Raw genomic sequence first — 27,670 nt, forward strand, 5'->3', positions numbered from 1 at the left:
CCTCTCTTGATGAACTAGTCCACACTGTTCCAGTCTGTTTTCTTCCATTTGAACCAGGTCTATCAAAAGAGAGAGCTCTGACAGAACAGCTGGTGAAGGGAGAGACTCACACTTGCGGAAGGAGCCGAGTTTGGGCTGAACACAAGTCTTGTATAGTTGGATGACTGACTTGACCACCTGCTGTACAGGATCTCCGTCCATTAGATGGAGGTACGGCTCCAGCAGAGGGATGTTGGACAGACTCCAGATGAACTTCTCCCTCTGTAGTACATGGAGTTGAGGATGCTCCATCTATGAAAACAGACTCATCAACCGGGAACTGAGTTAACTACTGTCGATCAGGTTATTTTTCAGACATTTTTTTTTATTTAAACATGCCGTTGTACAGCTATGAGCAATTATGTATTGTTTTTTAATTTACTAAATATTATAAATATATTAATTAAATATTTGTTTGCCAATCAATCAATCATATATATATATATAAACCAAAAGTCCTTGAAATCATCTGATCACGCATAGCAGTGGGTCATAGAGCATGCAGGGAAATGGGGGTAAAATCATGACAGTATTTTGTTAGGTCGACATTTAGAGGTGCGTTCAAAGCTCACATTCAAAGACCAACAATCCAGCATTTAAAAAAACATTTTAATACGGCCTTCAGTATTACTATGTCCAATGCATATTTCAATCCATTGTGACGATTTCAAATTGACAGAACACATTTTCTTGCTCTCTATATAGGAGAAATGTATTCACTCACACAGAATAAACATCAACCTCCTAGAATAATATGTGTTGTGATGGTTTTTCAACAGCTTACAAAAACACTGCTCATTTTGTTTGCCCTGAGCCAAACCTAACAAACATTTAGGCTGGGTTTCTGTACAGCACTTTGAGATATCAGCTGATGTACGAAGGGCTATATAAATACATTTGATTTGATTCGACACGGAGACACTCATAAAAAGGTGTTTTGAAAAGGTTTCATATCAATTCCTTTTGCATACCCCATCCAAGAAGTTGTCATGAAAAAGGGTATTTTATTTCCTCATGAATGATACTGAATAAATGTGTTATAAAAAAAAAAAGGTTTTATGAATGATACTACAATACTCAAAGGGGGTCGTGCAGTGCTCCATTTGTAAAAAATAAAAAATAATAATAATAATGTAAAAAAAAAAAGATTGGGAGGTGGGAACAAAAAGTGACCTGGTGTTCTCGGAGGTACCGGAATGGATGAAAAAAGAAAATAACTTTTAAAATTAAGCATTACATGCATATCTTTATTTATTATTATTATTATTATTATTATTATTATTATTATTATTATTATTATTATTATTATTTATCATTACATGCATATCTTTATTTATTATTATTATTATTATTATTATTATTTATCATTACATGCATATCTTTATTTATTATTATTATTATTTATCATTACATGCATATCTTTATTTATTATTATTATTATTATTATTATTTATCATTACATGCATATCTTTATTTATTATTATTATTATTTATCATTACATGCATATCTTTATTTATTATTATTATTATTTATCATTACATGCATATCTTTATTTATTATTATTATTATTTATCATTACATGCATATCTTTATTTATTATTATTATTATTTATAATTACATGCATATCTTTATTTATTATTATTATTATTTATTATTATTATTATTATTATTATTATGAATCATTACATGCATATCTTTATTTATTATTATTATTATTTATCATTACATGCATATCTTTATTTATTATTATTATTATTATGAATCATTACATGCATATCTTTATTTATTATTATTATTATTTATCATTACATGCATATCTTTATTATTTATTAATTTATCTATCATTACATGCATTCGTACCGTCGCGCTTACAGAAGTTGCACACACACGGGGAACAATTTTAGTAGCCTAGGGTCTGGGAAAAATGTGGTTTTATATAAAAACATTTCATGTATCATTTTACATGAGTGGAGACTGGCAGAATCTTAACTTTAAAAAAAAAAAAAGAACACTGCACAAATGATCGAAATGACAGGCTACTGACAAACAGATCAATAAAAAAAAACGACCTTGTCTTGAATCCATCAATAACCTAGGCCTAAGTTTGTGGAGAGACATATTGTACAGTACGCAGAGACAATTGTAGTCCCAAAAAAGCTTTCCAGTTTCACTGACTCACCCACTTATGCACAGCTCACTCACCAGCGATGGCCTCGCTCTCATACCCAAAGCCTCTCTCTCTCTTGTTTAACTTTGTAAAACATTACTGTTCACGTTATAGGCCTATCTGGAAGTTGATACAATATATGTCGTATCCTACAGTTGACAGATTAGAGTCTTCTCTTTTCAGCAGAAGCCATTTGCTTTTCAACCTGTTTGATTGTAGTTGAAATATTTCAAAAGGCTTGTTTTGTCTGCTTTTCACTGACAGATTGGTCGCAAGTTCCCGACCGTAGGATATGAATTGTTTGGGCTACACACTGGACTACAGGAGAGCATTTTGACGTCACGGAACATCATTTAATTGAGGTGTTATGTCTTACCCTCTTCAAGTTAAAATGTTGCCAACCGAACTGTATGCACTTTAAATATAAACATTTGCAAACATTAGCCTACTTGAACGCACCTCAGGCAGACTAATTGAAGATAATCATACTTCCTGCAGGACTGTGTCCATCTTGGCGGCCATTTTGCCAGCTTCATACAGGATCTGTGGAGAGCAGGGTACTTTGGCGATGGTGGTCCCCGGTAAATAGGTCAGCAGTCTCACCAGGTACTTCTGCATGCCAAAGCCGCAGTCTACCAGGGAAAAATAAAAAATAGTAATTGGAAGAGATCTGCAGCCCTCTGGGGGAAATTGGAATATAAGCTCATCCTGTTTCACCACCTCCTTGTCAACAAAGATCAAATTAAATCTGCCTCTAGATGCTTGGCAATGTAGATTTTAAAAAGCAGCTCTGACTGTCAACGTTAACCTAGCCAGAGGTAATAGAGGTCGACCGATTATGATTTTTTCAACGCCGATACCGATACCTATTATTGGAAAAAGGCCGATACCGATTAATTGGTCGATTTTTTATTTTTAAATGTATTTGTAATAATGACAATTACAACAATACTGAATGAACACTTATTTTAACTTAATATAATACATCAATAAAATCAATTTAGCCTCAAGTCAATAATGAAACATGTTCAATTTGGTTTAAATAATGCACAAACAAAGTGTTGGAGAAGAAAGTAAAAGTGCAATATGTGCCATGTAAGAAAGCTAACGTTTCAGTTCCTTGCTCAGAACATGAGAACATATGAAAGCTGGTGGTTCCTTTTAACATGAGTCTTCAATATTCCCAGGTAAGAAGTTTTAGGTTGTAGTTATTATAGGACTATTTCCCTCTATACCATTTGTATTTAATTAACCGCTGACTATCGGATGTTCTTATAGTCACTTTAGTATTGCCAGTGTAACAGTATAGCTTCCGTCCCTCTCCTCGCACCTGCTTCTGCCTACCTCCGCTCAGTCAGCTACTTAGATACTTGTATGCTCAGTCAGATTATATGCAGGACACACTAGATAATATCTAGTAATATCATCAACCATGTGTAGTTAACTAGTGATTATGATTGATTGTTTTTATACGATAAGTTTAATGCTAGCTAGCAACTTACCTTGGCCTACTGCATTTGCGTAACAGGCAGTCTCCTTGTGGAGTGCAACGAGAGAGAGGCAGGTCGTTATTGCGTTGGACTAGTTAACTGTAAGTTTGAAAGATTGGATCCCCCGAGCTGACAAGGTGAAAATCTGTCGTTCTGCCCTTGAACAAGGCAGTTAACCCCACCGTTTCTGGGCCGTCATTGAAAATAAGAAGTGTTCTTAACTGTCTTGCCAAGTTAAATACAGATTAAAAAGGTGTAAACAATAAAAAATAAAAAAAATTGAAGAAAAAATTGGCGCCAAAAAATACCGATTTCCGATTGTTATGAAAACTTGAAAATCGGCCCTAATTAAATTGGCCATTCCGATTAAATCAGTCGACCTCTAGTAATAATACTCACTCAACATTAAAATGCAGTGTAACTGGTATGATTTCAGTTTGACCTCTTATTGAAGGTTTCCCCAGGTCTGATTCTCTAGTGCAGCATTATTGAAGGTTTCCCCAGGTCTGATTCTCTAGTGCGGCAGTATTGAAGGTTTCCCCCTCAGGTCTGATTCTCTAGTGCTGCAGTATTGAAGGTTTCCCCCAGGTCTGATTCTCTAGTGCCGCAGTATTGAAGGTTTCCCCCAGGTCTGATTCTCTAGTGCAGCAGTATTGAAGGTTTCCCCCAGGTATGATTCTCTAGTGAGGCAGTATTATTATTTCCAGAAACTGAATGTAACTTTTACACCAGGCGAAACAAACTCAAATTGCTGGACGGCCAAGTGTCTGTATATGCAAGTTCACTCCTCCCTTATTCTTGAAAGATCAATTAAGGTCACCGATTAATTATGAACTGCCCTAACCTGGTTGTCTGGGTCTTAAATTGGACATATTCACAGGATATAAAGCAGACACGATTACAAGCATACTCATAACATGATGCAGCCACCACTATGCTTGAAAATATGGAGTGGTACTCAGTAATGTGTTGTATTTGGCCACAAACACTTTGAATTCAGGACAAAAAGTGAATTGTTTTGCAGTATTACTTTAGTGCCTTGTTGCAAACAGGATGCATGTTGTGGAAAAAATGTATTCTCTACAGGCTTCCTTCTTGCCCCTATGTCATTTAGGTTAGTATTGTGGAGTAACTATGTTGTTGATCCATCCTCAGTTCTCTCCTATCACAGATATTAAATTCAGTAACTGTTTTAAAGTCGGCATTGGCCTCATGGTGAAATCCCCGAGCGGTTTCCTTCCTCTCCGGCAACTGAGTTAGGAAGGACGCGTGTATCTTTGAGTGACTGGGTGTATTGATTCACCCTGCAAAGTGTAAATAATAATTTCACCATGCTCAAAGGGATGTGTAATGTCTGCTTTAAAAAATAAATAAAAAATAGGTGTCCTTTGCATTGAAAAACCTTCCTGGTCTTTGTGTTTGAAATTCACTGCTCGACTATGGGACTTCAAAACAATTTTATGTGTGGGGTACAGAGATGAGGTAGTAATTTAAAAATCATGTTAAAAACTATTGTACACAGATTGAGTCCATGTAAACTACGTGACTTAAGCACATTTTACTCAACTTATTTTGCTTGCCATAACAAATGTGTTGAATATTTAAAATGACTCAAGAGATTTCAGCTTTTCATTATTTAGTAAACATTTCCAAAAACATTATTCCACTTTGATGGGGTAGTGTGTGTAGGCTAGTGACAAAAATATATAAATGTAATCAATTTTAAATTCAGGCTGTAAAAACTAATTGTGGAAAAGGTCAAGGGGTGGAAATACATTTAGAATGCAATATATACAGTACCAGTCAAAGGTTTGGACACACCTACTCGTTCAAGGTTCTCTTTATTTTTACTATTTTCGACATTTTAAAATAATAGAAGACATCAAAACTATTGTTGGAATCGGCTAAACTTTGAACATTGAGATATGAAATAAATGATAGGAAAGCAGCAGAAACAAAGGAGTAAAAGAGACAGGGTTTTATGTCAGAAGTTAAGGGTTCTCTGAAGAAAGACAGAAGGCTTTGGAATGTGTTGGGTGGACGAGAGGAGAGCAACGTGTTGATATAGGGAAGACAGATGCACATCTGTGGATTAGGTGGAGGGGTTGAGGTAAGGAGGTGAGGTCAGATTCCCTTAAGGGAGTAATAAGGGTTTGGTATCCTGTTAACATTTTCCTTTTGAACCATAAGACGTGAGGATTGGAGAGAAGGAGGAGTGTCTTAAGTGGGATGTATATAACTGTGATGGTGAGAAATGTTTTGCTGTATGAAATTGCAGCTTTACAGAACCTTTGGGAATAATTAAACTTGGTTAAAGCTTCTCTAGCGTCCGTTGGTTATTTACTCTGAAATATAAAGAACCTAACAGATGCCGAGCCAGCCAGGAGTTCACCACGAATTATAGTCAAACCAAAGAGTCCAGATCAGTGGAGCAGAGCTGGCAACAAACAATGTAGGTTTGTTCCTATATCCGTTACCACTCATTTTGACATCTTGGAGAGATGAGAATCGTTGACTGAACTAATTATGGGATACGAAGAGCCAAAGTTGAATTCTATAGGCCCATTGTGTAACGACCAGTCATAGCTTTATAGTAAATGGTAAGGCCCGGAAAGTAAACTCATACAGGCTGGTACCTGTAGGGTAAGTCCTACTAGTACTATAAAGTCAATAGTAAATCCCAGTGGGTTAATACCTGTGATTACTATTAATATAGGGTGAGTCCCAGAAGGTGAACCTGCGAAGGGTAAGTCATAGGAGGTAAATCCGGCGGGATTGGTTCCTTACATAAACTATAACGGGGTGAGAGTCTAGTTGTAGTAGCCATAAAAGTGTGAATGGGAGGTTAGTTGTGTTCCCTGTTGGGGTGGTGAACCATGGCAGATTATGTGGAAATAGGAAGACAAGTGTGAATAATTTGTGGCGGCGTGTGTTATCAATAATAGCGATATGGGTGGAGATACGGCACCAAGCCATTAAAGAAATTCGTATTCTCCAGTAATAAATTCACAGACGCTATGGTATCGGTTCTAATACATGGTGTTAAGTGCCGTCACCAATTAATTATTATCCGGGAGAAGTGTGTAGTGCCATCTTAGAAAATAGTTAATAGAAGTGTATTATAGAGTGTTTAGGGAATAACTATTGATATGGTGACAAACAGACCCGTTTCTCCCTGTAATATAGACCTAGCAGAGTTGAATAAAGCCATGGAGGTGCTAAAAGAAGAGCATTCTACCAATGCGGCTGGAATATGGGAAGAATTTAGCATATTAGATTTTTTTAAAATTAACATTTTCCTGCTGACAGGGAATTCAAATCATTTTTTTTTTGTTTTAAATACAGGGGAGGCAATTATGACTTGGCATAAAAACAGAAACAGCTCCATATACCAGCATTTTGATGTCAGCATTCTATCAACAGCAAATGCATAACGCTAAACCCAGAATGAGTAACACCAGTACCCCGCTACAGAGGGACTGGGAGTGCATTGATAGAATTTGCATTTCTGTTTTGATGGCTGGTTTTAACCCTGACGATGTTTTGAGAGTGGAATATGACTCCACTCACCTCGCAGACGTGCGAGGGGTTAATAAGGGCCATGGAGAAAATCATTAACTATAGTTTCAATGGCAGAGAATAGACAAAGAAGCATAGTGAAAACACGTCAAAGCGTAAGGATATGGTCCCACATGTAAAAACGGGGAGCTATCGGCATTGGAAGCCTGAGTGTAAAGGTGACACTGGAACCTAGTGCATTAGCAGGAAATGCAGCTATACAAGAGTTTGCATCTTTTTCAATTTATCGTTTTGAGATTAGCACCTTCATCTAGCGTGTATAGTCTGTTCGATCGATAAGTGGTTCATAGGGATTACAGTTTCTATGTGATGGAGGACAAGACGTATGAGGTCACATTTTACCGAACTTTTAGTAGAGTACCGATGGGATTTACACAAAGTCCCACTTGGTATCATTTTGCATTGAAACAATCGTTAAAAGATGCAGTCTATCACAGTGCCATCCGTTTTGTCACCAAAGCCCCATATACTACCCACCACTGCGACCTGTACGCTCTTGTTGGCTGGCCCTCGCTTTATATTCGTCACCAAACTCACTGGCTCCAGGTTATCTACAAGACCCTGCTAGGTAAAGTCCAGCCTTATGTCAGCTCGCTGGTCACCATAGCAGCACCCACCCATAGCACGCGCTCCAGCAAGTGTATTTCACTGGTCACCCCCAGGGCCAATTCGTCCTTTGGCCGCCTCTTGTTCCAGTTCTCTGCTGCCAATGACTGGAACGAACTACAAAGATCTCTGAAACTGCAAACACTTATCCCTCACTAGCTTTAAGCACCAACTGTCAGAGCAGCTCACAAATCACTGCATCTATAAATAGCCCAAACAACTACCTCATCCCCTACTGTATTTATTTAGCTCCCTTGCACCCCAGTATTTCTACTTTGCACATTCATCTACTGCAAATCTACCATTCCAGTGTTTTTAATTGCTATACCGTAGTTACGTTGCCACCGTGGCCTTTTTATTGCCTTTACCTCCCTTATCGCACCCCATTTGCTCACATTGTATATATAGACTTGTTTTTGTACTGTATGTTTGTTTTACTCCATGTGTAACTCTGTGTTGTATGTGTCGAACGGCTTTGCTTTATCTTGGTCGCAGTCGTAAATGAGAACTTGTTCAACTTGCCTACCTGGTTAAACAAAAGTTCAAATAAATAGGGTGTCAATGGTAGGTTCTGTGTTGGTACAATACGTGGATGATTTGTTATTAGCGTCAAAAGACGAAGAAACTCATGCGAGACCTCACCACATTTGTAGACTATTTGGCGGAACAGGGTCATATAGCATCGTATGAGCGAGCACAACTAGCAAAGCAAGAAGTAACATTTGGCATTTTTGATTTCTAAGAGCGAGATACACATTACCCGGGATCGGGTAGAAACCATGAAGTGTTTGGCACGGCCAAAACACTCCTCGCACGCTCAGGAACACTTTAGGAGTTTTCAATTTTGACATTTTATTTAGTCATTCTCTGAAATTGCTGAGACACTTCCAGAGTTGACGGAAGGGGGGGGGGGGATCCAAAACCTAGGCCTGATTTGTAAGAGACAGCACTGGAATGGGGGAAAGTATTGTATATAGATGGTTCTAGTTACATGACCAAAGAAGGGAACAGAGTAAAGGGGTACACTGTGTGGAATGCATTTGGAGTAGTTCATGATTTGGGTACATTGTGGTCACATCGGGGCATGTTTTAACAGCAATAGAAACACCAGTAAAATAAATGGTCTGGAGGTAGAGACATGATTAGAAGCATGTCAGTTACCCAGTAAATTAGCAGTGGTGAAATGTGAAGCTCATACTAGTCGTACAGTTATAAAAAATATGTTTTAATCGCCATAGGTAATCGTAAAGCAGACGAAATGGCTAAGGCAGCTGCCTTGGTGAGAGAAAGTGTTAGAGAACCACATGAAAATATTGCGGATCCCAAACGGTTTTAAAAACGGCTCTATCCACCGGATGTGTACCAAACTCACTAAAAGTGGAAGTAATAAAGCCTCTCTTGAAAAAGCCTAGTGACCATGTCCCCCGTGCATCCCGCAAAGGCGGAGGTGTTGCTAACATTTATGATAGCAAATTTCAATTTACAAGAAAAATGTAATGTTTGTCTTTTGAGCTTCTAGTCATGAAATCTATGCAGCTTACTCAATCACTTTTTTATAGCTAATGTTTACAGGCCTCCTGGTTCCTCACTGAGTTCCCCGAATTCCTATCGGACCTTGTAGTCATGGCAGATAATATTCTAATTTTTGGTGATTTTAATATTCACATGGAAAAGTCCACAGACCCACTCCAAAAGGCTTTCGGAGCCATCATCAACTCAGTGGGTTTTGTCCAACATGTCTCTGGACCTACTCACTGTCATACTCTGGACCTAGTTTTGTCCCATGGACTAAATGTTGTGGATCTTAATATTTTTCTTCATAATCCTGGACTATCAGACCACCATTTTATTACGTTTGCAATCGCAACAAATAACCTGCTCAGACCCCAACCAAGGAGCCTCAAAAGTCATGCTATAAATTCTCAGACAACACAAAGATTCCTTGATGCCCTTCCAGACTCCCTCTGCCTACCCAAGGACGTCAGAGGACAAAAATCAGTTAACCACCTAACTGAGGAACTCAATTTAACCTTGCGCAATACCCTAGATGCAGTCGCACCCCTAAAAACATGTCATAAGAGACTAGGTCCCTGGTATACAGAAAATACCCGAGCTCTGAAGCAAGCTTCCAGAAAATTGGAACGGAAATGGCGCCACACCAAACTGGAAGTCTTCCGACTAGCTTGGAAAGACAGTACCATGCAGTATCGAAGAGCCTTCACTGCTGTTCGACCATCCTATTTTTCCAACTTAATTGAGGAAAATAAGAACAAGCCGAAATGTCTTTTTGATACTGTCGAAAAGCTAACTAAAACGCTGCATTCTCCAAGAGAGGATGGCTTTCACTTCAGCAGTAATAAATTCATAAACTTCTTTGAGGACAAGATCATGATCATTAGAAAACAAATTACGGACTCTTTAAATCTGCGTATTCCTCCAAAGCTCAGTTATCCTGAGTCTGCACAACTCTGCCAGGACCTAGGATCAAGAGACACACTCAAGTGTTTTAGTACTATATCTCTTGACACAATGATGAAAATAATCATGGACTCTAAACCTTCAAGCTGCATACTGGATGGACCCTATTCCAAATAAACTACTGAAAGAGCTGCTTCCTGTGCCCTCCTATGTTGACCATAATAAATGGCTCTCTATCCACCGGATGTGTACCAAACTCACTAAAAGTGGCAGTAATAAAGCCTCTTGAAAAAGCCAAACCTTGACCCGGAAAATATAAAAAACGAATTGGCCTATATCAAATCTTCCATTCCTCTCAAATTTTCGAAAAAGCTGTTGCGCAGCAACTCACTGCCTTCCTGAAGACAAACAATGTATACGAAATGCTTCAGTCTGGTTTTAGACCCCATCAAAGCACCGAGACTGCACTTGTGAAGATGGTAAATTACCTTTTAATGTCGTCAGACCGAGTCTCTGCATCTGTCCTCGTGCTCCGAGACCGTCGTGCTGCTTTTGATACCATTGATCACCACATTCTATTGGGGAACTCAGTGAGGAGAGATTGGAAACCCAATCTTGTCTACACGGACAAGTTCTGGCCTGGTTTAGATCATCTGTCGGAAAGATATCAGTTTGTCTCTGTGAATGGATTGTCCTCTGACAAATCAACTGTACATTTCGGTATTCCTCAAGGTTCCGTTTTAGGACCACTATTGTTTTCACCATACATTTTACCTCTTGGGGATGTCATTCAAAAACATAATGTCAACTTTCACTGCTATGCGGATGACACAGGTGTACATTTCAATGAAACATGGTGAAGCCCCAAAATTTCCCTTGCTAGAAGCTTGTGTTTCAGACATAAGTGTCACAGGCCGGCTCATAGCCTGTGGCAAAAATGAGAGGACGTGAACAGGTATGGGCCAATTAAAAAAAAATGTCTTTATTATAAACAAACTATTAACTTTAAACTAAGAGAAAGGTATGAGGTGTGGAAGTATCATAATGTAAGGTGTATGTAAAGTGCATGGATGTGTGAATCTGTGTGTGTGAATGACTGAGTGAAAACAAGTCAAAACTACAAAATAGGTTCATACCTGGAGGAGCAGAGAGAGAAGTGATTAGTGACAGTTTAAATACTTAGAGCCCAGGTGACTCCAATCACTGGTGATTCCAATCACTAACAACCCTCTGCCTGCAGGAGGAACCGCCCCTGCACTGCAGAGGAGCCGTGACACCTCCCCCCCCTTAAAATGAGGGTCCCACCCTCAACCCAACTTCCTCCAACATATTCAAAACAATTCAAATTACCCATATCAGTCCCGGCTCCTAGTAGTAGCCCCGTGTCCCCCAACTGACTGTCCACCCCTCAAACTCGGCAGCCCTGGTACCTGGGGAGCAATTTAAGAGGAAAGAGGCGCAGACAGCCCGTAGGGGTCAGCAGAGAGAAGATACAAACTGGGTTAAAGGAGTACGGGACAGAGCAGAAAAACAAGTGGGTTGTGGTCAGTGAACACAGTTAAAGGGGTCAAACCAGAACCAACATAGACCTCGAAGTACTGTAAAGCCCAAATGAGACCTAAAGCCTCCTTTTCAATTACATTATAGTTTGATTACATTTCCGGGAGAAGAAACTGCCTGGACACTCAACATTGTTATCATTCTCATGGAGAAGCACAGCACCAGCGCCAATTTGACTGGTTTCCTAAAATTTGGTGCTGCCAACACAGGTGCCAAACACAAAAGAGCCTTAACTGCATCAAATGCCTATTGACACTGGGTGGACCAGATCAATTAAGCCTTGGCCTTCAACAGATTGTCAGGGGGGACACTACTACTGAAAAGTTTACAGAAAGCACGGTGATGGAGTGTCTGTTAGAAATATGAATAAACAATATCCTCATTTTAAATAGAACTGTAACTAAGTAAACTTACTGTTTTATTATATCTGATTAACAATATGAGTTCATAAGGGATTGTATGACACAGACAAGGAGTAATTAAAGTTAATGAACACCATTCCAACTAGGAAGAAAGAAATGGGTTGTGGATTAAGTAAACAGATAAGGTAAACAGATAAGGTAGTGATCGATAATGGTGAGTCAACAGTTAATTCAGTTGTGTGTCCTGTGTATGTGCTAGGGGGGTCAGAATGAACTCAGAATGAACTTTTAAAGTTCCCTTTGACCCAGTCTGGAGGAGGAGATTCATTTTAGGAGCAATGAAATGACGCCATGTTATTGCATTTAAACTGTTGCTCGTGGTAACGTGGGAGCGCGCTCCGAGAATAAACTCTGTTACCTATTATTGATAAGACTGGTCTCCGTCTATTTTATGCAAACAAGAATCTTACAACTTCTCATTAAATAGATTAAGGGAATTCAATTAAGGAAAACACATTGCTACTGTAATTTAATTATACCAGTGTCAGAAAACAAAACAGGGTAGTTTCTAATAAGAGCTATCAATTCATCACGTTTCTCAGAGTCTAAATGATCTACCAAAACCAAGGTTTTGCAAAGTCTGGGAGTTTTTCAACCGACCTTGTAAGATCTCATCCGAAACCCTAACGTCCTCCTTTTCTTCCCCCTCCACCAAATTAAAGCCACAAGATGCAGTGACTGGAGCAGCAGTCAACGCTGACCTCACCGCTGGAGTGCCTTCTACTTTGCTTAGATCCCGGGAGTGATAACATTTTAACAGGTTCACATGGCATAATTTAGAGGACTTCCTATGACCAGGGGTTTCAATAAGATTTCAAATCTGACACTTTACACAACACATTGAAAGGACCACAGTATTTTGCCTGAAAAGGTGAACTTACAAGAGGCAGAAGAGCAAGTACACGATCACCGGGACTAAACTCACGCAGCTCAGCCTGTCCGTCATATTTCAGTTTCATTTTCCGTTGAGAAGATTTTAGTTTCTTTCGCCAGTTCACCAGCCCTATACAACTTCAACCTAAAACCATTTACATAGTCAATCAGGTTCCGAGGTGGTTCCTCAGGCAAACAACCATCCTGCAACACTGCTAAAGGCCCACGCACCTTATGACCAAACACTAAGTCATTTGAGCTAAACCCTGTGCTTTCCTGCACTACTTCACGAGCAGCTAGTAACAGCCAAGGTAACCCCTCCTCTCAATCTGCAGACAGTATGCACGAAGCAAGGATTTTAAAGTTTGATGAAAACGTTCCAAAGCTCCCTGGCTCTGGGCATGGAACGCAGTAGACTAGGTCCACAGACGATGCAATCTCAACCACACTGCACACTGCCCTAACCCATCTGGACAAGAGGAATACCTATGTGAGAATGCTGTTCATCGACTACAGCTCGGCATTTAACACAATAGTGCCCTCCAAGCTCGAGACCCTGGGTCTCGACCCCGCCCTGTGCAACTGGGTACTGGACTTCCTGACGGGCCGCCCCCAGGTGGTGAGGGTAGGCAACAACATTTCCACCCCGCTGATCCTCAACACTGGGGCCCCACAAGGGTGCGTTCTGAGCCCTCTCCTGTACTCCCTGTTCACCCACGACTGCGTGGCCACGCACGCCTCCAACTCAATCATCAAGTTTGCGGACGACACAACAGTGGTAGGCTTGATTACCAACAACGACGAGACGGCCTACAGGGAGGAGGTGAGGGCCCTCGGAGTGTGGTGTCAGGAAAATAACCTCACACTCAACGTCAACAAAACTAAGGAGATGATTGTGGACTTCAGGAAACAGCAGAGGGAACACCCCCCTATCCACATCGATGGAACAGTAGTGGAGAGGGTAGTAAGTTTTAAGTTCCTCGGCGTACACATCACAGACAAACTGAATTGGTCCACCCACACAGACAGCATCGTGAAGAAGGCGCAGCAGCGCCTCTTCAACCTCAGGAGGCTGAAGAAATTTGGCTTGTCACCAAAAGCACTCACAAACCTTTACAGATGCACAATCGAGAGCATCCTGTCGGGCTGTATCGCCGCCTGGTACGGCAACTGCTCCGCCCACAACCGCAAGGCGAGGTTAGTACAGGTGCATCAAAGCTGGGACTGAGAGACTGAAAAACAGCTTCTATCTCAAGGCCATCAGACTGTTAAACAGCCACCACTAACATTGAGTGGCTGCTGCCAACACACTGACTCAACTCCAGCCACTTTAATAATGGGAATTGATGGGAAATGTAAAATATATCACTAGCCACTTTAAACAATGCAACCTAATATAATGTTTACATACCCTACATTATTCATCTCATATGTATATGTATATACTGTACTCTATATCATCTACTGCATCTTTATGTAATACATGTATCACTAGCCACTTTAACTATGCCACTTTGTTTACATACTCATCTCATATGTATATACTGCACTCAATACCATCTACTGTATCTTGCCTATGCTGCTCTGTACCATCACTCATTCATATATCTTTATGTACATATTCTTTATCCCCTTATACTTGTGTCTATAAGGTAGTAGTTCTGGAATTGTTAGTTAGTTTACTTGTTGGTTATTACTGCATTGTCGGAACTAGAAGCACAAGCATTTCGCTACACTCGCATTAACATCTGCTAACCATGTGTATGTGACAAATAAAATTTGATTTGATTTGACTTGTTGTGTTTAACTTTAAGCTGTTTGAGAACCTGAGCAAATAAATGGGAGGTAAAGTTAGACCCTAGATCTGACTGGATGATTTTTTTGAAGCCCAAATGTTGAAATAAATTGAGTTAACGCTTTAACTACTGATTTTGAAGTTATGGTACGCAACGACAAAGCTGCCGGATATCTGGTTACTTGACACATAACAGTTAATAAGTAGCTATGACCTGACTTGGACCTTGGTAAAGGCCCAGCACAATCGATAATAATATGCTCAAAAGGTTGCCCTATGGCTGGTATTGGATACAAAGGTGCTGGCAATACAACCTGGTTTGGCTTGCTTGTGCGCTGACACGTATCACAAGTTGTAATAAACTGAGATACATGCCGCTTTAAACGCGGCCAGAAAAAAATAACGGAGTATGCGATCACAAGTTTTACGAACACCCATATGACCTGCCACATGTGAAGTTTGCAACACTTTATTTGGCAAAGTAGTAGGTACAACTATTTGAAAGACTGGTTCTCCTAGACCCTGATCATAGTGTGGAACCCATTTTCCTGACCAACAGCCCAACAAGAAGAAAATAACACTGAGCACTATTCGTCACCACTGAATCAGGAACAACTTTATCAAACAGATCAGCCAAGTTAGTATCGGCCTTTTGCTCAGCCATCAATGAATCTCTAGAACTAGTCAACCGTTCTGTCTGGAGTTTGACCGGCAACTCAAGACTTTCTGGCTTACTCTCGATCTCCTTACGAGAGGCCGCACGGGTAACCGCACAAACTGGAAATACCTCAGGAGACATAGTTTTGATCCCTCGATTCCCTTGTAGGTGACACTGAAGGTTGCTTCTTACAGATGGCAAACTAAACATCTGCCCACACCTTACTACCTTCCAAGTCATTCCCCAAAATTATGTGGACTCCCTCTACTGGCAACTGGGGTCTAACCCCAACATCTACATCACCCTCTACCAGACCAGATTTTAGGGTAACTTCATGTAAAGGACAAGAGAATGGAACTAAACCCATACCACATACCAGTACACAACTGCCAGTATCAGACTCTTTAGAGAACGGCAAAACAGATTCCAGAATAAAATCATCTAAAGCTCCAGTGTCTCTTAAGATCTTGATTGAAACATTTTGGTTGCCATCTACCAGGGACACTACACCATCTGAAATAAAGGCTGAAAAATCACAGTGGGAAGACTGAGAATCAAACTCAACTAGTGGCTAAAAAAGCTCACCCTTGGGGTCAGAGGCTGTAACAGGAGCTGCCATCACAGCAGGTTTAACTTGACCTGACTTTTTTGATTTAAGCAGAGGACAATCTTTTTCCAATGTCCTTCAACTAAACAGTAGCGACAGGTATTAGCATTAACCGGTGCTTTAAGTCCTCCAGACCCAAACTTCTGCTGAGGTCTTTGGAAAGAAGCCCCAGAAAAAGGTGACCTACTAGTCCTAGGAATAAAGTTATTTTTATAGTACATGTCACAGTTTGACTCAAAATGGCTTTTATGTGTTAGCCTGTACTCATCTGCAAGGACTGCTGCATCACTTGGAGACTTAACTTTACGTTCATTCATGTAGCAACCTGGTCAGACAGGAACTGTTCTAACACAATCAAATTAGACAGACCCTCAAAAGTACTAACTTCAGAAGCTGTACACCAACGATTAAATGCAGAAGTCAGAAGTCAAATCACGAACCAACTCAGAATAGGTTTGTGAATCTAACTTTTTCCTGTAACGAAAACGTTGACGATATGCCTCTGGCACAAGCTCGTAGACCTTCAGAACTGCTGATTTAACTTTAGCAAAAATTACACTGTCAGCTACACTCAGTGCTGTAAAAGCCTCACGTGCTTTACCTGTAAGTACACATTGCAACAACAGTCATGTCCAAATCTGACCAAGCTCTAGCTTCCGCAATACGCTCAAATAAAGCAAAGTATGTCTGGATCTGACTCAAATTTAGGCAACAAACAAAGATTCTGTGAAACAAACTGTGGTAGTCCTTCTGGTCTATTAGCATTTCTCAATTGCTCTCTCTAACTGCATTTGCAACAGATCCCTTTGCTGCTCAAAAGTTAAAGGGCTAGACTGAAATCTTGCACCCTCACTACTAGCAGACTGACCCCAAAAAAACACCCATTTCTCTAAGACCCTGCTTTAATCTAGTTTTAACAGTCTAATTTTTTTATCAACAATCTCAATCTGATAATGTTCAGCAATTTCAATTAACTGCTCCTTAGTACCCAATTCTAAGGCTACCTCTGAAGGAGCTTGAACAAAACTACTCAAAATGGAAGACATTTTCCTCAACCAATACAACTATTACAAATGCAAATATATATATATATATATATATTTAAAAAAACTTGCCTGCTGTCAGTCTGGGTTCAAGGACAGGCGCCACACCACTGTCCTCCAAAAACAACTAACTGGCCCTGGTCTTCGTGGTAGCCTGTAGAATGTGCATTCAAGTAGAGGCCTACACTGAACAAAATATAATTTTATATATATATATATATACACACAGTGCCTTGCGAAAGTATTCGGCCCCCTTGAACTTTGCGACCTTTTGCCACATTTCAGGCTTCAAACATAAAGATATAAAACTGTATTTTTTTGTGAAGAATCAACAACAAGTGGGACACAATCATGAAGTGGAACGACATTTATTGGATATTTCAAACTTTTTTAACAAATCAAAAACTGAAAAATTGGGCGTGCAAAATTATTCAGCCCCTTTACTTTCAGTGCAGCAAACTCTCTCCAGAAGTTCAGTGAGGATCTCTGAATGATCCAATGTTGGCCTAAATGACTAATGAGGATAAATACAATCCACCTGTGTGTAATCAAGTCTCTGTATAAATGCACCTGCACTGTGATAGTCTCAGAGGTCCGTTAAAAGCGCAGAGAGCATCATGAAGAACAAGGAACACACCAGGCAGGTCCGAGATACTGTTGTGAAGAAGTTTAAAGCCGGATTTGGATACAAAAAGATTTCCCAAGCTTTAAACATCCCAAGGAGCACTGTGCAAGCGATAATATTGAAATGGAAGGAGTATCAGACCACTGCAAATCTACCAAGACCTGGCCGTCCCTCTAAACTTTCAGCTCATACAAGGAGAAGACTGATCAGAGATGCAGCCGCCAAGAGAACCATGATCACTCTGGATGAACTGCAGAGATCTACAGCTGAGGTGGGAGACTCTGTCCATAGGACAACAATCAGTCGTATATCGTCGTATATAGTCGTATATGCACAAATCTGGCCTTTATGGAAGAGTGGCAAGAAGAAAGCCATTTCTTAAAGATATCCATAAAAAGTGTTGTTTAAAGTTTGCCACAAGCCACCTGGGAGACACACCAAACATGTGGAAGAAGGTGCTCTGGTCAGATGAAACCAAAATTGAACTTTTTGGCAACAATGCAAAACGTTATGTTTGGCGTAAAAGCAACACAGCTGAACACACCATCCCCACTGTCAAACATGGTGGTGGCAGCATCATGGTTTGGGCCTGCTTTTCTTCAGCAGGGACAGGGAAGATGGTTAAAATTGATGGGAAGATGAATGGAGCCAAATACAGGACCATTCTGGAAGAAAAGGAGTCTGCATAAGACCTGAGACTCTGACGGAGATTTGTCTTCCAACAAGACAATGATTCAAAACATAAAGCAAAATCTACAATGGAATGGTTCAAAAATAAACATATCCAGGTGTTTGAATGGCCAAGTCAAAGTCCAGACCTGAATCCAATCGAGAATCTGTGGAAAGAACTGAAAACTGCTGTTCACAAATGCTCTCCATCCAACCTCACTGAGCTCGAGCTGTTTTGCAAGGAGGAATGGGAAAAAATGTCAGTCTCTCGATGTGCAAAACTGATAGAGACATACCCCAAGCGACTTACAGCTGTAATCACAGCAAAAGGTGGCGCTACAAAGTATTAACTTAAGGGGGCTGAATAATTTTGCACGCCCAATTTTTCAGTTTTTGATTTGTTAAAAAAGTTTGAAATATCCAATAAATGTCGTTCCACTTCATGATTGTGTCCCACTTGTTGTTGATTCTTCACAAAAAAATACAGTTTTATATCTTTATGTTTGAAGCCTGAAATGTGGCAAAAGGTCGCAAAGTTCAAGGGGGCCGAATACTTTCGCAAGGCACTTTATATACATTTTACAGACCCCGTAGGATTTACATGGTTTATCTTGTTATTAGTCCCACCCTTCAACTCCATTCGACCTCTCCCATCTATCTCTCAACATCATCTATTTTGGATTTCTATTTGCCATACATTTTTCAACTGTGCTGTGATGCTTCAAACAGAATGAACCTTTTTATGTTAATGTTATAACATTATTAGTGTTATAATGACATAACATTGAAGGTTGTGCAATGCAACAGGAATATTTAGACTGATGGATGCCACCCGTTAGATAAAATACGGAACGGTTTCCGGATTCGACCATATTAATGACCAAAGACTCGTATTTCTGTGTGTTATTATGTTATAATTAAGTCTATGATTTGATAGAGCAGTCTGACTCAGCGATGGTGGGCACCAGCAGGCTCGTAAGCATTCATTCAAACAGCACTTTCGTGCGTTTTGCCAGCAGCTCTGTTGTTTATGACTTCAAGACTATCAACTCCCGAGATTAGGCTGGTGTAACGATGTGATGTGAAGTGGCTAGCTAGTTAGAGGGGTGCGCGTTAATAGTGTTTCAAACGTCACTCGCTCTGAGACTTGGAGTAGTCGTTCCCCTTCCTCTGCATGGGTAACGCTGCTTCGAGGGTGGCTGTTGTCGATGTGTTCCTGGTTCGAGCCCAGGTAGGAGCGAGGAGAGGAACGGAAGCTATACTGTTACACTGGCAATACTAAAGTGCCTATAAGAACATCCAATAGTCAAAGGTATATGAAATACAAATGGTATAGAGAGAAATAGTCCTATGATTCCTATAATAACTACAACCTAAAACTTCTTACCTGGGAATATTGAAGACTCATGTTAAAAGGAACCACCAGCTTTCATATGTTCTCATGTTCTGAGCAAGGAACTGAAACGTTAGCTTTCTTACATGGCACATATTGCACTTTTACTTTCTTCTCCAACACTTTGTTTTTGCATTATTTAAACCAAATTTAACATGTTTCATTATTTATTTGAGGCTAAATGGATTTTATTGATGTATTATATTAAGTTAAAATAAGTGTTCATTCAGTATTGTTGTAATTGTCATTATTACAAATTTAATCGGTAATCGGCTTTTTTGTCCTCCAATAATCGGTATCGGCATTGAAAAATCACAATCAGTCGATCTCTAATATCAAGACTGTTTCAAGGACAGCTTTTTTCCATCTACGTAACATTGCAGAAATCAGAAACTTTCTGTCCATAAATGATGCAGAAAAATGTATTCATGCTTTTGTTACTTCTAGGTTAGACTACTGCAATGCTCTACTTTCCGGCTACCCGGATAAAGCACTAAATAAACTTCAGTTAGTGCTAAATACGGCTGCTAGAATCCTGACTAGAACTAAAAAATGTGATCATATTACTCCAATGCTAGCCTCCCTACACTGGCTTCCTGTCAAGGCAAGGGCTGATTTCAAGGTTTTACTGCTAACCTACAAAGCATTACATGGGCTTGCTCCTACCTTTCTTTCTGATTTGGTCCTGCCGTACATACCTAAACGTACGCTACGGTCAGTAGGTCATATGATTGAGTGTAGTCTGGCCCAGGAGTGTGAAGGTGAACGGAAAGGCTCTGGAGCAACGAACCGCCCTTGCTGTCTCTGCCTGGCTGGTTCCCCTCTCTCCACTGGGATTCTCTGCCTCCAACCCTATTACAGGGGCTGAGTCACTGCTCTTCCATGCCGTCCCTAGGAGGGGTGCGTCACTTGAGTAGGTTGAGTCACTGTGCCGTGGCGGAGATTTTTGTGGGATATACTCGGCCTTGTCTCAGGATGGTAAATTGGTGGTTGAAGATATCACTCTAGTGGTGTGGGGGTTGTGCTTTGGCAAAGTGGGTGGGGTTATATCCTGCCTGTTTGTCTGGGGGTATCTTCGGATGGGGCCACAGTGTCTCCTGACCCCTCCTGTCTCAGCCTCCAGTATTTATTCTGCAGTAGTTTATGTGTCGGGGGGCTAGGGTCAGTCTGTTATATCTGGAGTACTTCTCCTGTCTTATCTGGTGTCCTGTGTGAATTTAAGTATGCTCTCTCTAAGTCTCTCTTTCTCTCGGAGGACCTGAGCCCTAGGACCATGCCTCAGGACTACCTGGCATGATGACTCCTTGCTGTCCCCAGTCCACTTGGCTGTGCTGCTGCTTCAGTTTCAACTGTTCTGCCTGCGGCTATGGAACCCTGACCTGTTCACCAGACGGAGAGACAGCAGGAGTGGTAGAGATAATCTTAATGATCGGCTATGAAAAGCCAGCTGACATTTACTCCTGAGCTGCTGACTTGTTGCACCCTCGACAACTACTGTGATAATAATAATAATAATAATAATAATAATAATAATAATAATAATTATAATTATTATTATTATTATTATTATTATTATACCTTGCTGGTCATTTATGAACATTTCAACATCTTGGCCATGTTCTGATATAATCTCCACCAGAAGAGGCCAGAAGCCAGAAGAGGACTGGCCACCCCTCATAGCCTGGTTCCTCTCTAGGTTTCTTCCTAGGTTTTGGCCTTTCTAGGGAGTTTTTCCTAGCCACCGTGCTTCTACACCTGCATTGCTTGCTGTTTGGGGTTTTAGGCTGGGTTTCTGTACAGCACTTTGAGATATCAGCTGATATAAGAAGGGCTTTATAAATAAATTAGATTTGAAGATTCTAGGCGAAATGCCAGGGGAATGGATTCTAAAGTTAACACATTTAAACATGGCCAAACACTCCTTGCAAACTCAGAAGGCCTTAGGGTTTGTTTAAATCATTCGATATTTCAAGTATTTTGTATTTTTTTTAAGACATTTACATTTTATGTCTTCTTATTCTGGAATGGAATTCTAGAATGAACAAAAGAAGGGGTCACGAGGAATTAGAATAGGGGTTACCAAACCTAAAAATAACTTTATTTTTTTTTATGTGGTGCGGTGGTTATGGAGAACCACATGGGGAAAAGGAGACCAGTGAATCGTTAGACTTGGTGGAGAGATACCGTCGCCGTGTTGTGGGATTTGTTGGAAGGGGTCTTTTCAATGCAGTTAAATTGGGTATGCAGGAGGATGGAAGTGTTTTGTAGGAGGCATTTAAATGGTTTCCGGAGGACAGGGAGAAAAAAAAATCCTAATGAGAAATGATCTCATTATAAATTAACGGAACAGTGGGATTTAATTATAAAATGTATGAGAAATCACCCGTCTCTATCAAAATTGTACCATTACTTTAGATTATTATTTCCGTAGGGAGTTATAAAATTCTAAGTTGATTAGTTACTTGAATTTGTTTATTTTTGATTTAACATGGGTTTTTTTTTTGTCACATGAGCAAAAGTGGAAAATGACCAGTTCCCTGAGGTCCTGGTCTTTGTGGTACTTATACAGTGGTATTGTGTTCAGGCTGCATATAGAAAGGGAAATATATGTTAATAAGGGATAACAGTTACTTCAAATGGATTGTGATATATGTTTTGCTGATTTCATGTCACCAGATTGGGATCATGGAGTGGGAATTCTGCGAGGGGTTAGGGTGCTAACTTCATGATCTGGTAACTCTTCCTAGAGGTCGCCAGTAGAATAAGGGAGTATGGACTAATTTAGAAAATGGTTTTAGCAGTAACGGTATGTAATGCTTTTTGACATTTGTCTTAGAGATGTTATTAAGAAAAGGTTAATGTCATAATTTGTCATATAGTCAAGGTTTGTCTAGTTTCCTGAAACAAATGTAATTAACTTAACCTCAAAAAGCACAGATCATAACAGTTATCATGGAAGGTAACGTCAGACCGTGTCTTAATGCATGGTAGGAATAATTTGAACATAGACAGTGTGTGTAAACCTCAAAACCCCCCCTAACCGGCTGAAGAAAGAGTGACAAAGGCGGGCAATGAGAGACAGTGACCTTTACCACTCCTATCTGAGTCTGAGCCATAAACCAGGGCGGGGGTGCTGAGAGCACGTGTGGAGTGAGTGTGGAGAGAGAGAGAGAGAGAACAAGTTCAGGTGAGAGACTCATGTACATGGGGGAAACAGAGGCATCTACTTGGATATTAAAATCGAGACATTATCAAGGGCCATGAAATGTGATAGGAAAAAGTTACAAGTGCCGTTGGGAAAATGATCTGTAAACGATATCTGAAGAAGACACGCTAGAATGATAAGTGCCGAGTGAAGGAAGGGGGGGGGGGTGTCTTTACCAGGCCACTCATGACAGGAAAAGAGGGACAAAGGGGGGCTGTATTGAGAAGAGTTGTGGCCAACAATAAAAAGTTGTTAATAAATGTATGTTCTAACAGGGATGATCTGTGCTAGGTTGATAAACTGGAATTAGAGCACTAGACTCACAGTCAGCACTGAGTTCTGTCATTCTACATTCGGGTTGGATAATTTATAAAATGCTTTAGTTGTGATTGGGGTACAGTGAGAGAGAGGATTGCTAAAGCACGATGAGGGGTAGGGGCGCTGATAACATTTATTTAGCTGAGAGTCTCCAGAAACGTTTCTCTAAGTGTCACCCTGAGGGGAGGTGGTTTGTGTTGGGGGGGGGGGGGGGGGGTATGGATGACAGCTTGGGACGACCATGAAAGAGTTTCCAGAAACGTTTCTCTAAGTGTCATTCTGAGGGAAAGTGGTTTGTTTGGGGGAAATGGATGACAGCTTGGAGGGGGGGTGGATGACAGCTTGGAGGGGAGGGGGGAAATGGATGACAGCTTGGAGGGGAGGGGGGAAATGGATGACAGCTTGGAGGGGAGGGGGGAAATGGATGACAGCTTGGAGGGGAGGGGGGGAAATGGATGACAGCTTGGGACGACCATGAAAGTTTAGTTTTACCCTGTATTCAGAGTTAATGTTACATCGCATCAATGAGTGGTGCTAAGTTATTAAACATGTACTTTCTTTCTCTCTTTCCTTTTCAAGCCAATATGTTTTCAGGTTTCGTGGAACATGAGGGTGTTCATTGTTCCAGGGGAGTCTGAGATATGGCTTTTTCTTTGCAACTCTGCCTAGCAGGCCAACATCCCGGAGTCGCCTCTTCACTGTTGATGTTGAGACTGGTGTTTTGCGGGTACGATTTAATGAAGCTGCCAGTTGAGGACTTGAGGCGTCTTTCTCAAACTAGACACTATAATGTACTTGTCGTATTGCTCAGTTATGCACAGGGGGCCTCCCACTCCTCTTTCTATTCTGGTTAGGGCCAGTTTGTGCTGTTCTGTGAAGGTAGTAGTACACAGCATTGAACAATATCTTAATGGCAATTTCTCACATGGAATAGCCTTAATTTCTCAGCACAAGAATAGACTGAGGAGTTTCAGAAGAAAGTTATTTGTTTCTGACCATTTTGTAATCGAACCCACAAATGCTGATGCTCCAGATACTAAACTAGTCTAAAGAACAGTTGTATTGCTTCTTTAAAATCAGGACAACAGTTTTCAGCTGTGCTAACATAATTGCAAAAGGGTTTTTCGGATTATCAATTATCCTTTTAAAATGATAAACTTGGATTAGCTATTACAACGTGCCATTGGAACACAGGAGTGATGGTTGCTGATAACCTATACACCTGTACACCTATGTAGATATTCCATTTTTTTTTTTTTTATCAGCTGTTTCCAGCTACAACAGTCATTTACAACATTAACAATGTCTGCACTGTATTTCTGATCAATTTGATGTTATTTTAAATGGACAAAAAAAAAAAAAAAAAGTGCTTTTCTTTAAAAAAACAAGGACATTTCTAATTGACCCCAAAGTTTTGAATGGTAGTATAACACACTGTATATTGTATCAAAAACAATTATATTGATTTCGATATGGGCAATTCCATACAAGATTGGCCAAAATATTTTTATGTTTTGGATCTTCCTGAAATTAAATCCATAGAAAGGTCGTTTGGGTTTAATTTCAATGGATTTCATTTCAGGAAGATCCAAAACATTATAAATATCTTTGCGTCACTCCCGTATGGAATGCCCTATACGTGCCCATTTCTACTAAATAGACACTGATTTTTGTTAATAGGCCTTACATGCAATTAAACCATGATCATACAGTAACATCTGGTGATTCCCAGAGCATATCCCAAAGGCTCAGTCTTGTGTGAGCTTCATACATACCGATGTCCTCCAGGCTAATGACTTGTCCTGAGGTGGCGGGGAGGGCAGTCTGGGCAGGAAGCCCCTTCTCGTGCAGGAAGGTCATGGCATGAGTCTGCAGCTCCAGCAGAGTGGGGTTCTGACTGTCCTCAGAGTTCATTACCTTCAGGACGTACTCGTTGTCCTCACTGACCACCAAGTGGAAGTTCTGGTCATCGTAGCTGGGCAGCGGGTGAATCTGGGACGGCGTCAAGTCAAAGAGCTTCTTCACTAGCTCAGACACCTGTAGATGGCTGAGGTTTGGTTTAGATTCCACTAATGCCATTGATGCTACAGGGAAGGAATGCAAAGAAAAAAAAGTCACGACGGGGGTGTAATCATTAGTCCAAATTAGTTTAAAACGAGAGTTTCTATTGGACCAATTCAGGTAGGTCCCTCCCCGTTTCGTTCCATTTAATTCAGTTTAAGAAACGTTCTGGAACAGAATTGGCGTAATGAATATACCCAAGAAAAATCTTAGACTGAAAAATATTTGGGGCGGCAGGGAAGCCTAGCGGTTAGAGCGTTGGACTAGTAACCGAAAGGTTGCAAGTTCAAATCCCCAAGCTGACATCTGTCGTTCTGCCCCTGAACGAGGCAGTTAACCCACTAACTCAATTAACTGGCCGTAATTAAAAATAAGAATTTGTTCTTAACTGACTTGCCTAGTTAAATAAAGGTTAAAAATATACATATATACACATATAAAACATCTCGAATGCAATTGTGATTATTTTAATACATGTTTACAAGTCACAAAGTACTTTCTAATCTAAAACAACTGTTTTGTCATTTTCTGGTAACACAATCCTAGCTATCAAGATAGTTAACATGCCAAGGCACATGAGAGATTTGAAAAGTTCAAGTACAGCCACATTTGCTTCGCTGCAACCCGAATCTGGAAACCTTCGACATTGCTATCAGAATAGGAAAATCGCATTGAAAATACGGGTCTAGACGCGCATAACTCGCTTTGTTTTTCCAGATCTGGCAGGGCTACATTGTGTGCAGATTTCTCACTCTGGACGCAATCAGGCTACCGAAAACACATACAGTGGGCGACGTTATCAGCACTTCTCCAGCAAGTGGCACAAGTCTCCAGAAAACGTGTGTTTTGGAACCGAGGCACCTTTTCATTAGAACTTCGGATGAAATACGTTCCTAGACTCATAAATACTAGACTTCTAGCTAATATTAAGAAAAACTATTTATTTTGTTGTTGGGTCTAGACTTCTGCTAACCCTTTTTAAAAGCCCTTTAGCGTTGCTTGCTAGCCACACAGGTCAGCTGGCTACTTAGCTACAGCCATCAAGTAGTTGTTATGTCATCATATTTAGCCTATTCCACCGTTTGTTGAATGCATCCTGGCCACTTGCACATAGTGTGTGAATAGGGTAATCCGGACACATTAACTCGTTCGTAATTCCGTGGTCAGAACTATGTTCAGAATACTAAAAACTACATGAACTGTCAAGTCTACACATGGCCATGGTTGTATCGAAGCTAGGCCACATACTGTAGCCTTCCATTCAAACTTAAACGTAGCTATAATGTAAAGGGTTGTGGGACAATTCATATGCTTAGCTACATTTACTGTCTGCTAATAGTAATAATAATTAGTTAGCTAAAAACTAGTGATAAAAGTTAGGGTCGCCTCTAACAAAAATAAATTCACATGACTGGACAGCTTTACTTTCACAAAATGCATTTGTCTTCACATTGTCAAAGTTAAATCACTCACCTGCGAGCACTGCAAATGTAGTTACCAATAACTAGAGCAGTAGCATGTAATTGTATAGTCTTCACAATGGTTTGCACAGATTTGAAAGACTCACTTTGTCCACCGGTGACGTAACTGAGTGTGACGTCACTTCAGACGCAAAAGAAGTTGTTTAAGACCCACGGTATTTTGCAATATTTGTTTTTTTTAAGGACACACATTTATTAACTAGTCAGTCAAGTCAGTAAACAAAACAGAATATAAGAACATTTGAAATCATTTAGAAGAGATACATTATTTTGAGAAATGTTAATTCAAGTGCTTTGAACTCGTTGAGAAACGTTGATTGGCTGATGGCAAGCAAGTTGCTTCAACCAAGAACTGACAGTACAACTATCATGCTTGTAAACAAATTATAATGTTCAAAACCCATATTAAAACAAAGGTAGGGGAGTGAAAACCAGTCCATATCTGGTGTGACCACCATTCATGCAGCGCTACACATCTCCTTCACATAGAGTTGATCAGGCTGTTGATTGAGGCCTGTAGAATGCTGTCCCACTCCTCTTCAATGGCTGTGCAAAGTGGCTGGATTTGGGCGGGAACTAGAACACGCTGTTGTACACTTTGATCCAGAGCATTCCAAACATGCTCAAATGTAAAAAATAATAATATATATTTAACTAGA

General features: G+C 40.2%; 1 protein-coding gene across 1 annotated transcript in view; it reads right to left on the minus strand.

Annotated features, from left to right (window-relative positions):
* LOC139417624 (hydroxylysine kinase, tandem duplicate 2) overlaps window positions 1–27,210 on the minus strand; it is a 32,858-nt gene extending 5,648 nt beyond the window's left edge. Inside the window, exons 1-4 of the mRNA XM_071166849.1 lie at window positions 27,004–27,210; window positions 25,245–25,553; window positions 2,698–2,840; window positions 111–291 (exon numbers count right to left, since the gene is read on the minus strand). Of these exons, the coding sequence (XP_071022950.1) occupies window positions 111–291; window positions 2,698–2,840; window positions 25,245–25,548 (628 nt within the window). The 5' untranslated portion in view covers window positions 25,549–25,553; window positions 27,004–27,210. The remainder of the gene's footprint in view (window positions 1–110; window positions 292–2,697; window positions 2,841–25,244; window positions 25,554–27,003) is intronic.
* Window positions 27,211–27,670: the final 460 nt, after the last annotated feature.

This window comes from Oncorhynchus clarkii, chromosome 1, assembly GCF_045791955.1.
Source record: "Oncorhynchus clarkii lewisi isolate Uvic-CL-2024 chromosome 1, UVic_Ocla_1.0, whole genome shotgun sequence".
In the NCBI taxonomy this organism is placed as follows: domain Eukaryota; kingdom Metazoa; phylum Chordata; class Actinopteri; order Salmoniformes; family Salmonidae; genus Oncorhynchus; species Oncorhynchus clarkii.